An 18,364-nucleotide genomic window follows, 5' to 3' on the forward strand; every position below is an offset into this window, starting at 1 on the left:
AAATAATGCTAAACCACACAACAATGTTTATTGCCCATAATTCCCCAAGCATCTTTATTGATTGGTTCTCCTCTCTCCTTTGTCTCCCTCAAACCCACATCATTGAGTGCATTCTACCTGTCCCCCTCGTCTTCCTCTTCCCTCCCTCCTTGGGGAGAAACTTTCCCATGACCGGCCGGATCCAGTTGATGTACTTGGACACCTGCGTGTAGATGCCGTACTTGCCCTCACGGGCGCACCCCTCGCCCCAGCTCACCACGCCCGTCACAAACCAAGTGTCCCCGTAACGGGTGACGTGGGGTCCGCCGCTGTCCCCCTGGCATGCGTCCTTCTTCTCCTTATCGTAGCCGGCGCAGAACATGCGGTTGGAGATCTTGTGCTGGCTGGACTGAAGGCAGGTGGCCCGGGGTACGTAGGGCACGGTCAGACGCAGCAGGATGGTGGACGGCTGCTTGGCCTCCCCCACGCGGCCGAACCCACTCACCAGCCCGTCGTGCTGTTTCATCAACACCTTGTATTGATAAGTAGACAGGACACCATTATGTTAGGTTAGGGAACATCTTAACTAAGATATAAACCATAGACAGATTCATTATGTACTGTATGTTTATATGCGTCACTGGATGAAAACGGAAATGTCACACAGAGAATTATGGGTAGTACATCATGCTACAGACCTTCTCTGCAAAGTCGCGTTCGGGCAGGCAGGCGGGGAGGATGTACTGGGTGAACTTGATAGGGTCCTTCAGCATGACGAGGGAGATGTCGTTGTGATAGGTGGTGGAGATGTAGGACCTGTGGATGAACACCTGTTCCACCTGGTGGATGGCCTCCCGCCCATCCTTCACCTCCGTGTCAAACTCTCCTGAAGGCAGACGGACCGATGGGGAGGTTTGATTTCAATCAATTCAATTCATTTGATAGGCTGCTACAACTTAGGCTATGTATGTGTGGTATGGTTATTGACTGTTGTTATTTCACCCAGTAAACAACTATGCTGTACACAGCAATATACTTTAATGATAAAGTTTTGTGATTATGGCACAATTATATTATATAGGATATGATTAACTTAAAAACAATTCCTAGATGTAGAGACCACAGTTAAAGGTGATTGGCTAACGGTACCTACCGAGGACAACGTAAAAGGAGCGTGTCTGGTTCATGCAATGTGCTGCCGTTAAGATGAAGTACTTATTCAGGATGGTTCCTCCACAGAAGCCCCTGTCCTCGTGGTTTACCAGGAAAGCCTGTGGAGAGAGGGAGAGAAAGAGAGAGGAAGAATGAAAGAGAGAGAGATAGACAGAGAAAGATAGACAGAGAAAAAGAGATAGAGAAAAAGAAACAAACAGAGAGAGAGAGAAAGAATGAGAGAGAAAGAAAGAAAGAGAGAGAGAAAGAATGAAAGAGATATATATATATATATAGAGAGAGAAAGATAGAGAAAGAAAGAAAGAGAAAGAAAGAGGGAGAGAGAAAGAAAGAGAGAGAGACAGAGTTGCAGAAACAAACAACCCTGAATGCTATTTAGAGGGAACCCCACTAGAGGTTTCTCTACTCTACTATACCTGCCAGGGACATTCTCCTGGAGGACACTCCTCCCCATCGACAATACGGGTAATGCCTCTCGCCTCGGCATAGATTGGCTTCTCCTTCACCATGTCGATAACGACATCCTCATATGTATATTGGATTTCTCTCTGTTGGGTAACGTTCCTGGCCGTTTCCCTGATAGGGTCCTCCATCATGTTGGTCTTTTCAGTGGTGTTGGTGGCAGTGGTGTTAGGCTGGTAGATGAAGATGGTACGGGTGTTCTTGGATACCACAAAGCCACACTTAAAGGCCTCTTCAATGACAAAAGGGCAACAATGTTATTAGGTACTAACTAAGCCCAACCTTCAACCTACTACCAGTCCATGTTGGAGAATGGATCATAGATCATTTTTCTCTCGATCTCTCTGTCGCTCTGTCTGTCGTTCTGTCTGTCTGTCTGTCGTTCTGTCGTTCTGTCTGTCTGTCTGTCTGTCTGTCTGTCTGTCTGTCTGTCTGTCTGTCTGTCTGTCTGTCTGTCTGTCTGTCTGTCTGTCTGTCTGTCTGTCTGTCTGTCTGTCTGTCTGTCTGTCTGTCTGTCTGTCTGTCTGTTCTGTTTCTCTCCCTCTCTCTGTCGCTCGGTTGTTATGTCTGTCTGTCTGTCTGTCTGTCTGTCTGTCTGTCTGTCTGTCTGTCTGTCTGTCTGTCTGTCTGTCTGTCTGTCTGTCTGTCTGTCTGTCTGTCTGTCTGTCTGTCTGTCTGTTGTTCTGTCTCTCTCTCTTTCTCTCTCTATCTCTCCCTCCTCTCACCGTTGGAAAGGCAGGACTTGTCGTCTGTGTCCAGATAGTAGCCATCGGCACAGGAGCATTGCACACTGTCCTTCTTCACGTGGCAGAAGTGATCACAGTCTCCATTCTTATTCTCACACAGCTCAGGAATGGCTGCAGAACAGCATCACATCAAGGATCCAGATTAGACACAGATCACAGTCATGATTAGAGCCAGGTGTTGTTCCTGACTATGGAGTAACCTGGAGTCAAGATATTTCTAGCGTCTATGTGGGAGTCGGGAATGAGATTGTTTGTCAAAGTTCAAGAGGAAAGGGAGAAGAAGACATACCAATCTCACAGTTGTGCCCCTGGAATCCAGCGAGACAGAAGCAGGTGTACAACCCAATCCCGTCCTTGCAGACCCCATTGTGGACACATGGCTTAGACACACAGGCATCTCCATCTGTGAAACACAGTTTATTTCTTGCCATGGACCTACCAGCACAGCAACACCAAACACACTGCAAACAATCAATTCATGAATTGAAAATAGCCCATTGTTTTGGTGTGTGGTCGTGAGTCCTTTACTTCCTGAACTGACTAGGTTGACCCCAATCTGACACCAACCTGACTCCAACCCAGCTCTAATCAGAAAACTCCATCCAATCCCTAGCCTCTTGCACCAACCCTTAGCCTCAACAGACTCCTGGGCCTTACCGTAATATGTGTTCCAGAATTCAGTCTGAGGGAAAGAGGTAAAAAGAGACACAACCGTCACAAATTCAAACCAGAAAGGTCATGATTCCAAAAACAAAGCAATTTCTGGTTGAAATCATGAGCGTGTAAAGGTGGTGTGAATGAGTGCAAAGTGAGTAGTGACTAAACAGGAATGTGAACAGGTCTGTGATTTATGTGACTGGAACGCAAACAGACATATGTTTCCGGTTTAAAGAGAGATAGATAGAGAGAAACAAAGATGGAGTATGGCAATTTACAGTCAGTTTGTCGTCCTCAAAGATTTCCCTAGCCTCCTCTCTGTCACAGCGTTCCTCCATACACTCTCTCTCCATGTCTCCCTGCCGCCACTCCTCAAATGGGCTGTTGGCCCGCCGCCGCCGGTTCAGAACCTGGTTAGCATCGTCACTGTTCAGGAAGACTGGGGACACAGGGAAAAATCGGTATCAGTGGCAGCAGGGCACCATCATCATCATCACCCTCATCATCATCACCATCGTCATCATCATCATCACCATCTTCATCACTACCATCATCATCACCATCTTCATCACCGTCATCATCATCACCATCTTCATCACTATCATTACCATCATCATCATCACCATATTAATGACTATCATCATCATCATCACTATCACCATCATCATTATCATCATCATCTTTTCCATCTTGATCATCAATTAGGCTGTTGTCATCATCACAACATGCTTGTCTAGCACACAGTCATCACAATCATCAAAGCAATCAGAGATACAGACACACCATAAAATATATCAACACACACATCCCAGTCACCCGCCCTCACCCGTACTCACACACTGACCGCAATCACTGACACTGACTAAACCCCAGAGTCTCCCTCACTTTCTCTCTATGTAACTATTTGTCAACTGTTTGAGACGGTGGGGTGTTTGAACGTACCCTCGGACGCCACGCCGTGCAGCAGCAGGAGAAGGAAACAGGTCTGGGACAGCCGAAACATGGCCTGATCTCTGGGTGAGGCACCTCTCTACTCCTGGCTGCTCTGTGGAGCACAACTCTGAAGAGAGCAGGGCGGAGAGGGAGGGCAATGACCTGAGAGACAGGAAGAGAGAGAACATGCTGAAGAGAGAGGGAGAGGAAGGAATGTGTGTGTGTTTGTGTGTGTGTGGGGGTAGAAAATAAAAAGGGGAAGAGAGAAAGAAAGGGGGAGGACAATAGAGGGTAAAAAAAAGAGGGATTAGGGATGTTTGAGAGAGAAAGAGTGGAGAGAGAGGGAGGGAGGACTCACTTCAAATCCAGTCTTCACCACTCAGAGAGGCAAGGCCTTGTCCACACCACCATTTAGCTCTGCACTCTTCAGCATGACAGACAGCCCTTATTTGAGCCAATCAAAACAGCTCTCAGGAAGGGGCAGAAAATCCAGCTAATATTGACACTAAAGGATCTATTCCAATGGTTAAGCCTGCTGTGTTGTGGCGCCTTAAACGGCAAGTCTAAAGAAATGCGTATGATTCAGATAATATGCATTTCAGAGAAAATACCATGTAGATAAGCTACTGCTGAAGTGTGGCTATGGATACATTTGGACTTTTCATTCACTCACTCACTCACTCACTCACTCACTCACTCACTCACACACACACGCACGCACACACACACACACACACACACACACACAAATAACACAAATGAGGCCAAGATTTAGTTTGTCAGCGAGTAATATTTATTCTTCAGCTATCAGAGAGGAAACTTTGGAAGCAAACATTCTGTATGGCATCAGGTCAAACATTCTGTATGGCATCAGGTCAAACATTCTGTATGGCATCAGGTCAGACATTCTGTATGGCATCAGGTCAAACATTCTGTATGGCATCAGGTCAAACATTCTGTATGGCATCAGGTCAGACATTCTGTATGGCATCAGGTCAGCCATTCTGTATGGCATCAGGTCAAACATTCTGTATGGCATCAGGTCAGCCATTCCGTATGGCATCAGGTCAAACATTCCGTATGGCATCAGGTCAGCCATTCCGTATGGCATCAGGTCAGACATTCTGTATGGCATAAGGTCAAACATTCTGTATGGCATCAGGTCAGACATTCTGTATGGCATCAGGTCAAACATTCTGTATGGCATCAGGTCAAACATTCTGTATGGCATCAGGTCAGACATTTTGTATGGCATCAGGTCAAACATTCTGTATGGCATCAGGTCAAATATTCTGTATGGCATCAGGTCAAACATTCTGTATGGCATCAGGTCAAACATTCTGTATGGCATCAGGTCAAACATTCTGTATGGCATCAGGTCAAACATTCTGTATGGCATCAGGTCAAACATTCTGTATGGCATCAGGTCATCCAAATCACCACTTGAAATGTACACTTTACATTAAGAGTCAAATGAAAAGAATAGCAGAGTGAAAAAGTGATGAAACAGGACGATATGCTACACCATCAGCATGATATACTGTAGCTTCCATGTACTATAAACATCCTTATTAATGTTATGTGACAATAGATTCACTGTAATGACAATTGGTGTTGTGTGGTGACTGGTGACAAATTTAATGGGAGTTAGCCAATGCTCTGCACATTGGGAGGTGGTGGCAATAACTTCTCCGTAGCCTGCTGAATCTGAACCTCATCTAATGCCATCTCTAGCAGGAATGGCATCACCGGGGCACTGACTGAAGGCACCGGGGCACTGACTGAAGGAGCATTCATCACCTCCTCAGCCCAGTCCAGGTAGTTGGCTACGGTAGTGTAGACGCCATAGTAACCCTGTTTGGGGCAGCCCTTCCCCCAGCCCACCACGCCCATCAGGAAGTGGGTGGTCCCGTAGTAAGTGACCAGGGGGCTCCCGTCGTCCCCCCTACAGGCCTCCTGGTTCCCCTCCATGTAGCCGGCACACAGCATGTTCTGGGTGAAGTTGAAGCCGCTCTTGAGGGTGCACTCAGAGTTGGGCAGGATGGGCACGGCTAGCCTGCGGAGGAAGGGCGAGGAGGGGGCTGGCGGGGTGCCAGGTTGGGGATCGTTGCCCCCGTTGGTGCGCTTCCCCCAGCCGCTAAGGGTGTGAAAGCGGACGGCCGCCAGCTCGCTCTTGGCGAAGTGTTGCTGAGGCAGGCAGATGGGTACAGCGTCAGGGCCCAGAGTTACAGGCTCTCTCAGACGCAGCAGGGCGATGTCACTGTCACCTGTTGCCGGGTCGTACAGGTTGTAGGGTATGGCTCTGGCCACGGGAATCTTCTGCTCGCTGCCCTCTTCTACGTCAATGTTGTGTTCCCCTGGAAACAGTGGTGTTCATAAGGACAGTGTTTTGTTATGTGACATAGGGACACAAACAATGTTCTCACTATATGTTTCTAGAAGCTCTATGAAAGGCACACAACCCACACCCACACCGTAACCTACCTGTGACCACCATCAGGTCCTTGGTGTCTCTATCCACGACACAGTGGGCAGCAGTGATGACCCAGTCAGGATGAACTATGACCCCACCACACAGACTAGTGCCTTTATGCTCCAATAGGACCTGCAACCACCAGTCCCATCACAAGACAAATTGGCCACTCTTATCCATCACATCTCATTGTACATAAACCAAAATAATACTATGGAATTATATAATGCCTAATGGAAGAGGTGGTAATAGATACTAACCTAGTTAATATTACACCCTTTGACTTCAAGGATAGTGGCTGTATGGGAATGACTGTGGTTTAGTTATTCTACCAACTAAGCCACACAATGCCCTGTGTGGCTCAGTTGGTAGAGCATGGTGCTTGCAATTCCAGCATGGTGGGTTTAATTCCCATGGGGGACAAGCACAAAAAATGCACTCACTACTCTAAGTCACTCTGGATAAGAGTGTCTGCTAAATGACTAAAATGTAGAAGGGTAGTATTGGCCAATCAAATGTGAAAGAGGTGGAAGGATCCATTGTGCTCTCCAGCCAGGCGTTGAGGTGTTACCTGCCATGGACAGGCTCCTTTGGGACAGTGGTTCCCACCGACCAGTCTGACTTGTGCCTGGCTCATCGGAGCTTCCAAGCCTGGGATTTTACCACACGGATACTGAACTGATAATAGACAGACAGACAAGTTGTTGTTTCTAACTCTAGTCATACATCAACAAATACACGTTGGCTCCTTTTGGTTCTGTAAATATTACAGTCTGTTTGTAACAAACAGGGATTTCCAGTCTTTAACAAAACATCTGGGCTCATCTACTGTCAGTTACAGTTAGTACCTTGGGCAACACACTCTCTTCCGTCCTCTCCCAGGGCGTAACCAGGAGCGCAGGAACACTTGCGTCTTGACCCAGAATTGTTACAGAAGTGCTCGCACTCCCCGTTAAGGGAGAGGCATTTCAGGGTGTCCTCAAATACTATAGTATGTTGGGAGAAAGGGGAAAGGCAAGTAGGATAAGCATAATGGGGTCAACATATAATATCAGCCCACTAGCGAATGTGGGCAACACTTGACGTTACAGTGCTCTTACTACTGCGTAATTACAATCATCTATGGGTATGAAACTATTGTGAAAACCGGTGTTTCTTAATCCGGGTCCTGGGAACCCAAAGGGGAGCACATTTCGGTCTTCACCCTAGCACTACACATCTGAGCACACATACTTTCTTAACACTTATTTTTCTTAAAACGGCATTGTTGGTTAAGGGCTTGTCTGTAAGCATGTTACTGTAAGGTCTACTACACCTGTTGTATTCGAAGCATGTGACAAATAAAATTTGATTTGATTCAACTAATCAACTCATTATCTAACATTTGATTAGTGGAATCAGGTGTGCAGTGCTAGGGCAAACACCGAAATGTGCACCCCTTTGTGTCCCCAGAACCAGGATTAAGAAACACTGGCGTAAACTATTGGTATAAAAATGGCAGCTAGGAATTCTCTCCTACCTTTCTGACAGTATTTTCCTTCATAGCCTTCCAGACATTGACATGTGTAAGAGTCATTCATGTAAACACAAGTTCCGTTGTTTTTGCATGGGTTGACCAGACAGGGGTCCTGACCTTAGAGGGATCAATAGGGTAAAGGTTTATGACATTTGCTATTTGACATGCTGGACATATCTTGTACAAATAAATTAGGAATGTGATAACAGACATGGTAGTACCATATTGGATTTTATACAACAATATAATTAGCATTTTATGAAAATGACTGAAAGCACATTTGAAAGCAATATTCTAACATATATTTTAGGCTGGTTGGAAATATTTGTGTACAGTCCACATAGAAAAATCTGATTTACCAGTGTATGTCAACCAAAACTTTTTCTGTGGAAACAAACCATACATAGTCAGTTTTAAGAGTTATCTCTGGAATTCTCACATGTTCCTATGCATTGCTAAATATTTCATTAAATTAAATTAAAATAGTGCTTCAATCAAAGTAATTGCAAATATTTCACCAACTGAAATTACTACAAAATTGCACCGTTTGGGCGTCGTCCTCGAAAACTTCCCGAGCCTCTTCATAGTTACAAATTTCCTCCACACACTCGCGCTCGAGGTTGCCCTGTTTCATCTCCTCGAAGTAGCCGCTGTTGGCGCGCCTGGCTCTGTCAAGCACCAGGTGCGCATCATCCTTCTTCAAGAAGACTTAAACATCGAATGACAAGCCATAAAAGAAAGACAACAACTGGTGCCAAACAACATTTGGCACCTCTCCATCTTAAAAAAAAAAGTATGACTTTATCATTTAACTAACTGTAACGCTAGATTCAAAATATATGTTTTCGAAACAAACTTACCAGCGGCAGAAATGACAGTTGAAATGGCCCAAAGTGCGCAAAATGTTTTCAGCAGCATCGTGGCGGACCTGAATCACCCAAAACTGAAGCGATTTGAGGTAAACAATGCCAGCTCATATGACTCCAACTCACTCCAACAGCTCACTCCCACTGCTCTGCAAACAGTTGCCACATCTGGGTGAGGGTGACCAGACCTGAACCAGAGGATCTGGCCTATGTCTTACACTACATGGACAAAATAATGTGGACACACCTTCAAATGAGTGGATTCGGCTATTTCAGTCACACCAGTTGCTGACGTGTATATAATCAAGCACACAGCCATGCAATCTCCATAGGAAAACAATGTCAGTAGAATGGCCCGTAATGAGCTCAGTGACGTCAATTCCTCAAATTTCTGCTCTGCTAGAGCTGGCCCGGTCATCTGTAAGTGCTGTTATTGTAAAGTGGAAATTTCTAGGAATAAGAACATCTCAGCCGGTAAGTGGTAGGCCACACAAGCTCACAGAACTGGACCGCCAAGTCCTTAGCGCTTAAAAAAATTCTGTCCTCGGCTGCAACACTCACTACCGAGTTCCAAATTGCCCCTGAGAGCAAAATCAGCACAATAACTGTTTGTTGGGAGCTTCATGAAATGGGTTTCCATGGCCGAGAAGATGCACAAAAGCCTAAGATCACCATGCACAATGCCAAGCGTCGGCTGGAGTGGTGTAAAGCTCGCCGCCATTGGACTCTGGAGCAGTGGAAATGCATTCTCTGGAGTGATGAATCACGCTTCACCGACTGGCAGTCCGATGGACGAATCTGGGTTTGGCAGATGCAAGGAAAACGCTACCTGCCCCAATGCATAGTGCCAAATGTAAAGTTTGGTGGAGGAGGAATAATGGTCTGGGGTTCTTTTTCATGGTTCAGGCTAGGGCCCTTAGTTCCAGTGAAGGGAAATCTTAACGCTACAACATTCTAGACAATTCTGTGTTTCCAACTTTGTGGCAACAGTTTTGGAATGAGATCTTCGACAAGCAGCTGTCCAAATACTTTTGGCCATGTAGTGTATCTTAAATATGACATTTGATCCCTATATTTACCTGTTATAATACATTTTTCACTATCCTTTGTAATATCATAATCGTTCACATATTTGATTTCATGATATGCATCATTGAATGTATGTACAGTGTCGTGGAAAATTGCAAGATTATGTTATAATGCTTGTATTGCATTATAATGGTTGTTTTATTCGACAAAATAGAATATTCTGTTAACTATTGTGTGTGTGTGTTCTACTGAGGATGGGCCTCTATGAGATAACACTGACAGAGGAGATATACGATGTCTTTGGGTGATAAAACCTAAAGAGCATTCCAGAGAACATGAGCTAATGGTTCTGTTCTATGCCGTACCAGGAAGAGACGGTTTCTGTTTGGAGTAGGAGGGCCAGACACTGGTCTTTACAATGAAAACTGTTGACACAGCAGTAACTGTCTGCTAAGATTTATAGATATCTTTCATACAAATCTTAACCTTTGTGAACTGTTCCTAAGATCTGTGGTTCGTCATGTAAGTTGAGAGGGGTGTATCTTGGCTATAAAAGATCTTTGTACTTTTCTGTTGGTACTTTTCAATGGTTCATTAGAGATAGCGCATCATTGAAAGTCAAAAAAGGCTATTGCAAAGCTCTTATTAAAGATGTAGTTTAAGTATAACTCTGACTGGTGTGTGAAGTTTGTAACTCTCCTCATTTTGTAATGCAGAAATAAGTTTACATACACCTTAGCCAAATACATTTCAACTCAGTTTCACAATTCCTGACATTTAATCCAATTAAAGATTCCCTGTTTTAGGTCAGTTAGGATCACCACTTTATTTTAAGAATGTGAAATGTCAGAATAATAGTAAATGTCAGAATAAATAAATGTCAGAATAATGATTTATTTCAGCTTTTAGTTCTTTCATCACATTCACAATGGGTCATAAGTTTACATACACTAAATTAGTATTTGGTAGCATTGCCTTTAAATTGTTTAACTTGGGTCAAATGTTTCGGGTAGCCTTCCACAACCTTCCCACAATAAGTTGGGTGAATTTTGGCCCATTCCTCCTGACAGAGCTGGTGTAACTGAGTCAGGATTGTAGGCCTCCTTGCTCGCACATGCTTTTTCAGTTCTGCCCACAAATTTTCTATAGGATTGAGGTCAGGGCTTTGTGATGGCCACTCCAATACCTTGACTTTGTTGCCCTTAAGCCATTTTGCCACAACACACAACAAAGGTCATTGTCCATTTGGAAGAACCATTTGTGACAAAGCTTTAACTTCCTGACTGATGTCTTGAGATGTTGCTTCAATGTATCCACATAATTTTCCTACCTCATGATGCCATCTATTTTGTGAAGTGCACTAGTCCCTCCTGCAGTAATGCACCCCCACAACATGATGCTGCCACCCCGTGCTTCAAGGTTGGGATGGTGTTCTTTGGCTTGCAAGCCTCCCCCTTTTTCCTCCAAACACAACGATAGTCATTATGGCCAAACAGTTCTATTGTCGTTTCATCAGACCAGAGGACATTTCTCCAAAAAGTACGATCTTTGTCCCCATGAACGCGTCTCCTTCGTGAGCAGTATGACGGCTGCGTGGTCCCATGGTGTCTATACTTGCAAACTGTAGTCTGGCTTTTTCATGGCGGTTTTGGAGCAGTGGCTTCTTCCTTGCTGATTGGCCTTTCAGGTTATGTCGATATAGGACTCGTTTTTACTGTGGATATAGATACTTTTGTACCTGTTTCCTCCAGCATCTTCACAAGGTCCTTTGCTGTTGTTCTGGGATTGATTTGCACTTTTCGCACCAAAGTATGTTCATCTCTAGGAGACAGAACGCGTCTCCTTCGTGAGCAGTATGACGGCTGCGTGGTCCCATGGTGTCTATACTTGCGTACTATTGTTTGTACAGATGAACGTGGTACCTTCAGGTGTTTGGATGAACCAGACTTGTGGAGGTCTACAATTTTTTGTCTGAGGTCTTGGCTGTTTTCTTTTTTGATTTTCTGATGATGTCAAGCATAGAGGCACCGAGTTTGAAGGCAGACCTTGAAATACATCCACAGGTACACCTCCAATTGTCTCAAATGATGCCAATTAGCCTATCAGAAGCTTCTAAAGCTATGACATCATTTTCTGGAATTTTCCAAGCTGTTTAAAGGCACAGTCAATTTAGTGGATGTAAACTTCTGACCCACTGGAATTGTGATACATTGAGTTATAAGTGAAATAATCTGTCTGTAAACAATTGTTGGAAAAAATACTTGTGTCATGCACAAAGTAGATGCCCTAACCCACTTGCCAAAACTATAGTTTGTTAACACGAAATTTGTGGAGTGGTTGAAAAACGAGTTAATGACTCCAACCTAAGTGTATGTAAACTTCCGACTTCAACTGTAACTAGGGCCTATCTCTTGTTTGGAGGGTCCAAAGGTACCCCCAGTGTAAATAGACCCACTGATGCACAACAGGAGAAAGTAGCTAGGCTACAAAGGATTTAACCAACTTTATAGAATTGCTTGCTTGACTCAATGCCTGTCCTAGTCCATGGGCCAGCGGGGAAAAAATCCACTTTGGGGTGGCGAAGGTTTGATGGTATTAAATTGTTCCCCACAAGCCCCTGATCAAATTGATACATGATAGCCTATCTCCTAAACAGTAGATTACTATGTTTTTCACACCTTTATATATCTTGTTGTTTGGGAGTCTAAGCAATACAATGTTCACAGGCTGATAAAGGAATGTTGAGACAAGTTGGAATGTTCACATGCTCATTGAAAATGACTATGTGAAACAACAATGGAACATTCTATTGTGTGGATCTCATCTTAAAAACCATAGGATTTGGTTAATGTTTTCCATCTGACCTAATGATTTACCTAGACTGACTCATGATTGAAAGTACAATGTTACAAATAGCCGAACTACATATTTGTTTTAGGGAAATCAGTCATACTGGGAAATGACACATGTTCAAGAGATCCAGACCTGGTAGTATATTGGTTTTTATCATTGCCATCTGTAATAGTCTGTTGTATAGCAATACTCAGCACGCTAAGATGAAAGGTGTGATCTGCTATTTGTTGAGTTGTCCCAGCAAGTTAACATGAATATTTAGGTAAACACAAACTATCTCAAAAAATGAACATCTCTTCTGTCCCTGACCATCATGATCTTAAAATAATGCTCTCTAACCTTACAAGTTATTTCATTAAATATGTTGCCTTATCATTTTGTAGCCATTAGTTCAGTTGCTGGTTGACAAATTTAATAGAAACAATTAAATTAGTGATTAGGAACAAATCCAGGCTTTTAGCACTAACCAATACATATCTCAGTAGGCTGTATACTACAATAGACTATTTTTCCATTCATTGTGTAACTAGACACTATCTATAAAGGCTGTGAACCTAAGACTTTAGTACTTCACCAGCTATGTAAGTTGACGCCCTCATCAGCAGGCGGTTTGTTAGAATGTTATGTTGGAATGTCAGGATTCAATACTTAGATTTTACATTTAACAATATGGCATAATATTGTATATCATTATAATCACTACAAACCAGTGAAAGAACCCTTTAGGGATATTATAATTTATTGTTTGAAAATAAAATACAGAAATTAGGGATCCAAATGCTAACCAAAGTCAGTTATATGAATACAGTTTTTTGCATATTTGTAGAAAAATTTTGCTAATATTTTACAAAGATTATTTATTTTGCAAACCTGCCTAATTTGGTTGTTTTATCTGCATAACTATCATATTTTTTTATTAGGATTAGGCATATTACACCTATTATTGTTGTGGCAATGACAGACTAATCCAGTTAAAGCTAATTGGAGCTGGTTGGGAAAATGTGTACCCTATGGTAAATTACTAATAGCTAGGAATTTGACTTGCTTTATGTAAAGTTTGGTGGTACACCTGTAAAGGACAAATGCTGCTTGCTTGAGTACCACTTCCTCCCGATTCTGCCCACACCTGGCGCAAACTTGGGACCGCCCTCCTTAAGCGTCTTACCAGTCAGCGCCACGCGAAAAGCCAGCTATTCGTTGGCGCTTGTGGGGACACTTCAGGCTGAGGAGTAAGTTTCACACATACCCATGTGCAACACACTCATTATGAAGACATTTTGCCAAAATGGGTAACCTGTACCTCTTTGCTGGATGTTATACATTCCAATGGGATTCCAAGTAGGGTGCAATATACGGGGAAGGTTTCACATCACATTTCTTCATTTTAACACAATTTACAGAATCATATTGCATATCATGTTAATTAATAGACATCAGTGGATGCTTCTAGAACAGTGTTTTAATGTAATATATTTGAAACGGCTACAACACTCAGCAATTCTGACAGCTTTTGTGTTCATATGTTTACCACTATTCTGGTCGTATTTTGCTAAATACATATCAAATTGCCTTAGTTTGAGAAGATTGTTCCCTGATAATACAAAATTACATTTATACCCTCAATCCTGTTGGCCCAACTAACCGCATAGGGGTCATAACATATAATGCAGTGGCTATCCTCTTTCTTATAACATACAAAAATAGCCTGCCGGGTCTGAGCAGAATGCAAGCAGCTTTGTTTTAAGATGGCAAATGCATTGTAATTGAACACCAACTTACGTAGGAGTCAGTTTGCCTTAATGGTTATCATGACACAGCAGAAGGGTCAGTTTACTTTGGCATCAATCAAGCGTTTATTAAAAAAAAAAAAAAATTCAGAGGGAAATCAAACCATAAAATCAACAAACATACAGAAAAACTTTAGAAAGTGTAGTTGAAGCACGAGAAACAAAACATGATAAATATAAATACTATAATCTGAAAGCCAAATATGGTTTCAGAGATGTACTACAAGTTGAACCCAATAAGGTACTGGGCTCAGCACTGCTCCTGTTCTGTGACACTTATAAGACTGCATTTGGATTGGCCGTGGTGTTTTGCAGTGTGGCCGTGGTGTTCTGCGTCTGCGTTGTCGGTTGCGCTGTCGGCTGCTCTGCCGTGTAGTTGTGGATCCAGTCCAGGTAGTTGGACACGCGGGTGTAAATCCCGTAGTTCCCCGGCCGGGCGCACCCCTTTCCCCAGCTGACGATACCCAAAAGGAATGTGGTGTCTCTGTAGCGGGTGACCAGTGGTCCGCCGCTGTCCCCCTTACAGGAGTCCTGCTTGCCCTCGATGTAGCCGGCGCAGAACATGTTAGCCGTTAGCGTGACACCGCTCATCTCAACACAGTCCTGGGTACGTATACGTGGCACCTCCAGCCGCCGGAGGACACGTGACGTAGGGCCGTTCTCGCTGCGCCGGCCCCAGCCACTCACCGTGTGGAGGTTGATGGCCCAGAGCTCACGCTCCGCCATCGAGCGGGTGGGCAGGCAGACGGGCACGGCGAAAGGCGTCATAGTGATGGCAGTCTTCAGACGTAGCAGGGCGATGTCGCTGTCCGCCGTGTCTGTCACGTAGCTGTTGTGCATGATGATCTCTGCCACATCTATGGTCTGTTCCGTACCCTCGTCTTTCTCTGTGTCGTGTTCACCTGGGTACATGCAGAAAAGGTTGAAACAACTCAGACTTCAACACACAACCACTGTATTGACTCTTTTCTAAAGAAAAACAGTCCATACCTGCCACCACCTTCAGGTGCTGGGCCTTGATATTCTCCAAGCAGTGAGAGGCAGTGAGGATCCAGGTGGGTTTGTAGATGACTCCTCCACAAAAGCCCTTCCCATTTCTCACTAACAACACCTGTAGAAACACACCGTGGGGAAAGAGACTTCACCTCTACGTCAGATACATAAACATGTTCGCCGCTTTGTCTCTGAGCTCAGGCCACTGGTTCATACTGTACCTGCCAGGGGCAGTGACCCTTAGGGCACTCTGTTCCCCCCACGATGCGTGAACGGGGGTCCAACGGGACGTCTCCCTTCTCCGAGGCGCTGCTGTGCAGGACAGGAACCTTCCCACAGGCCATTGTTTCTGGAGCCACGAGAGACCAGAGGTCATACAGTGCCTTCGGATAGTATTCAGACCCCTTGACTTTTCCCACATTTTGTTACGTTCCAGCCTTATTCTAAAATGGATTAAATTAATACAAATCCATAGCAATCTACACACAATACCCCATAATCACAAAGCGAAAACAGGTTTTAACATTTTTGCACATTTATTACAAATAAAAAACAGAAATACCTATTTACATAAGTATTTAGACCCTTTACTATGAGACTCGAAATTGAGCTCAGGTGCATCCTGTTTCCATTGATCATCCTTCAGATGTTTCTACAACTTGATTGAAGTCCACCTGTGGTGACTTCAATTGATTGCACATGTTTTGGAAAGGCACACACCTGTCTATTTAAGGTCCCACAGTTGCCAGTGCATGTCAGAGCAAAAACCAAGCCATGAGGTGGAAGGAATTGTCCGTAGAGCGCCGACATAGATCTGGGGAAGGGTACCAAAAAATGTCTGCAGCATTGAAGGTCCCCAAGAACAAAGTGGCCCACATTATTCTTAAATGGAAGAAGTTTGGAACCACCAAGACTCTTCCTAGAGCTGGCCGCCCGGGCAAACTGAGCAATCGGGGGAGAATGGCCTTGGTCAGGGAGGTGAACAAGAACCTGATGGTAACTCTGACAGAGCTCTAGAGTTCCTCTGCGGAGATGGGAGTACCTTCCAGAAGGGAAACCACCTCTGCAGCACTCCACCAAGCAGGCCTTTATGATAGTGTGGCCAGACGGAAGCCACACCTCAGTAAAAGGCACATGACAGCCCGCTTGGAGTTTGCCAAAAGGCACCTAAAGACTCTCAGACCATGAGAAACAAGATTCTCTGCTATGATGAAACCAAGAATGAACTCTTTGTCCTGAATGCCAAGAGTCACGTCTGGAGGAAACCTGGCACCATCCCTACGGTGAAGCATGGTGGTGGCAGCATCATGCTGTGGGGATGTTTATCAGTAACAGGGACTGGGAGAATAGTCAGGATCGAGGCAAAGATGAACGAAGCAAAGTACAGAGAGATCTTTGATGTGCCTAGCTTGTAGCGTCATACCCAAGAAGACTCGAGGCTGTAATCACTACCAAAGGTGCTTCAACAAAATACTGAGTAAAGGGTCTGAATACTTGTAAATGTGATATCAGTTGTTTTTTTTATTAGCAAACATTTCTAAAAACCTGTTTTTGATTTGTCATTATGGGGTATTGTGTGTAGATTGATGAGGAAAAAGGCTGTAATGTAACAAAATTGTTACAAAAAGTAAAGGGGTCTGAGGACTTTCTGAATGCACTGTATATACTACAACCAGAGGGTGTATATACTACAACCAGAGGGTACGTCCCAAATGGCACCCCATTTCCCTATATAGTGCACTACTTTTGTTAAAGTACTACACTATACACTGAGTGTACAAAACATTAGGAACACTTGCTCTTTCCATGACAGACTGCAGACTGATGGTGAAAGTTATGATCCCTTATTCATTCCGTGTAGATGAAAGGAAGGAGACAGGTTAAAGAAGGATTTTTAAGCCTTGAGACAATTGAGACATGGATTGTGTTTGTATGCCATTCAGAGGGTGAATGGGCAAGACAAATGATTTAGATGCCTTTGAACGAGGTTTGGTAGTAGGTGCCAGGCGCACCGGTTTGAGTGTCTCAAGAACTGCAGCGCTGCTGGGTTATTCACGCTCAACAATTTCCTGTGTGTATCAAGAATGGTCCACCACCCAAAGGACATCCAGCCAACTTGACACAACTGTTGGAAGCATTGGAATCAACATGGGTTTCTGTGGAACGTTTTAGATACCTTGTAGAATCCATGCCCTAACGAATTGAGGCTGCTATGAGGGTAAAAGGGGATGCAACTCAATATTAAGAAAGTGTTCCTAATGTTTTGTACACTCAGTGTATAGGACATAGGATGCCATTTGGGATGCATCCACAGATAACATCATACATGATGACAATACAACTGGTCATACAGCGATGACATGGCCTGTGACTGCTAACCTTGTGTCAGGCAACGCTGTCCATCAGTTCCCAGGAAGTAGCCGTCCGCACATGAACAGTTGCGTCGGCCCCCCTCCTCCTCGCAGAAGTGCTCACAGCCCCCGTTCTCATGCAAGCAGGAGTCAGGAATGGCCTTGAATGCTGACATAAAGAATGGGTTTATGTAAGTAAATGGGGAAAAGAAACCTTAGAAACTAAAGTTTCCACAGAAACTTCTCCCATCAAGAACTCTTACCTAGCTCGCAGTTCCGTCCACTGAAGCCAGGCAGGCACAGGCAGGTGTAAGAAGATCCTGATATGCTAGAGCAGCTTCCTTTGTTCTGGCAGGGGTCAGATTGGCAGCTGTCTTGAACTGTAAGGATGAATACATTTGTGTACATTTGGGATCTCATGATCAACAAAGATGTTAAAATATTAAAATATAGTGGTGGTGGTGTCTGGGTATTTGTGACTGTAGAAATGACACACTGTACAGAAGCTCACCATTGTAGTTTCTCCAGAACTCCTCCTAAGGGAAG

At 44.1% G+C, this 18,364-nt stretch overlaps 3 protein-coding genes across 6 annotated transcripts in view; all 3 read right to left on the reverse strand.

The window, feature by feature from the left end:
• Nucleotides 1-9: 9 nt before the first annotated feature.
• On the reverse strand, nucleotides 10-4,431 carry f10 (coagulation factor X). Of its 2 annotated transcripts, XM_038980141.1 has the most exons (10): nucleotides 4,309-4,431; nucleotides 3,960-4,112; nucleotides 3,296-3,456; nucleotides 3,018-3,042; nucleotides 2,650-2,763; nucleotides 2,340-2,471; nucleotides 1,569-1,846; nucleotides 1,133-1,250; nucleotides 678-865; nucleotides 10-511 (listed from the first exon to the last, which is right to left on the reverse strand). In XM_038980141.1, exons 2-10 carry the CDS (start codon nucleotides 4,018-4,020, stop codon nucleotides 89-91), a joined length of 1,500 nt encoding a protein of 499 aa, XP_038836069.1. In that variant the 5' UTR covers nucleotides 4,021-4,112; nucleotides 4,309-4,431; the 3' UTR covers nucleotides 10-88. The 2 variants fall into 2 exon arrangements, with proteins under 2 accessions (XP_038836069.1, XP_038836070.1); XM_038980142.1 differs by lacking the exon at nucleotides 4,309-4,431 and having other exon boundaries at nucleotides 3,960-4,151.
• A 289-nt stretch (nucleotides 4,432-4,720) lies between these two features.
• Nucleotides 4,721-8,982, reverse strand: f7i (coagulation factor VIIi). 3 transcript variants are annotated; one of them, XM_038980145.1, is made up of 10 exons: nucleotides 8,800-8,982; nucleotides 8,484-8,647; nucleotides 8,299-8,323; nucleotides 7,943-8,056; nucleotides 7,272-7,409; nucleotides 6,995-7,101; nucleotides 6,435-6,555; nucleotides 5,616-6,307; nucleotides 5,360-5,411; nucleotides 4,721-5,311 (listed from the first exon to the last, which is right to left on the reverse strand). In XM_038980145.1, the coding sequence occupies exons 1-9, from the start codon at nucleotides 8,855-8,857 to the stop codon at nucleotides 5,373-5,375; spliced, it is 1,458 nt and encodes a 485-aa protein (XP_038836073.1). In that variant the 5' UTR covers nucleotides 8,858-8,982; the 3' UTR covers nucleotides 4,721-5,311; nucleotides 5,360-5,372. The 3 variants fall into 3 exon arrangements, with proteins under 3 accessions (XP_038836073.1, XP_038836072.1, XP_038836074.1); XM_038980144.1 differs by having other exon boundaries at nucleotides 4,721-5,411; nucleotides 8,800-8,981; XM_038980146.1 differs by having other exon boundaries at nucleotides 4,721-6,307; nucleotides 8,800-8,980.
• A 5,063-nt stretch (nucleotides 8,983-14,045) lies between these two features.
• The window catches only part of f7 (coagulation factor VII), a 5,067-nt gene continuing 748 nt past the window's right edge, over nucleotides 14,046-18,364 (reverse strand). Inside the window, exons 3-8 of the mRNA XM_038979997.1 lie at nucleotides 18,330-18,354; nucleotides 18,082-18,198; nucleotides 17,847-17,987; nucleotides 15,689-15,816; nucleotides 15,465-15,585; nucleotides 14,046-15,376 (exon numbers count right to left, since the gene is read on the reverse strand). Coding sequence (XP_038835925.1) covers nucleotides 14,751-15,376; nucleotides 15,465-15,585; nucleotides 15,689-15,816; nucleotides 17,847-17,987; nucleotides 18,082-18,198; nucleotides 18,330-18,354 — 1,158 coding nt within the window. The 3' untranslated portion in view covers nucleotides 14,046-14,750. The remainder of the gene's footprint in view (nucleotides 15,377-15,464; nucleotides 15,586-15,688; nucleotides 15,817-17,846; nucleotides 17,988-18,081; nucleotides 18,199-18,329; nucleotides 18,355-18,364) is intronic.

The sequence above is a fragment of the Salvelinus namaycush genome, chromosome 40 (assembly GCF_016432855.1).
Source record: "Salvelinus namaycush isolate Seneca chromosome 40, SaNama_1.0, whole genome shotgun sequence".
NCBI lineage: Eukaryota > Metazoa > Chordata > Actinopteri > Salmoniformes > Salmonidae > Salvelinus > Salvelinus namaycush.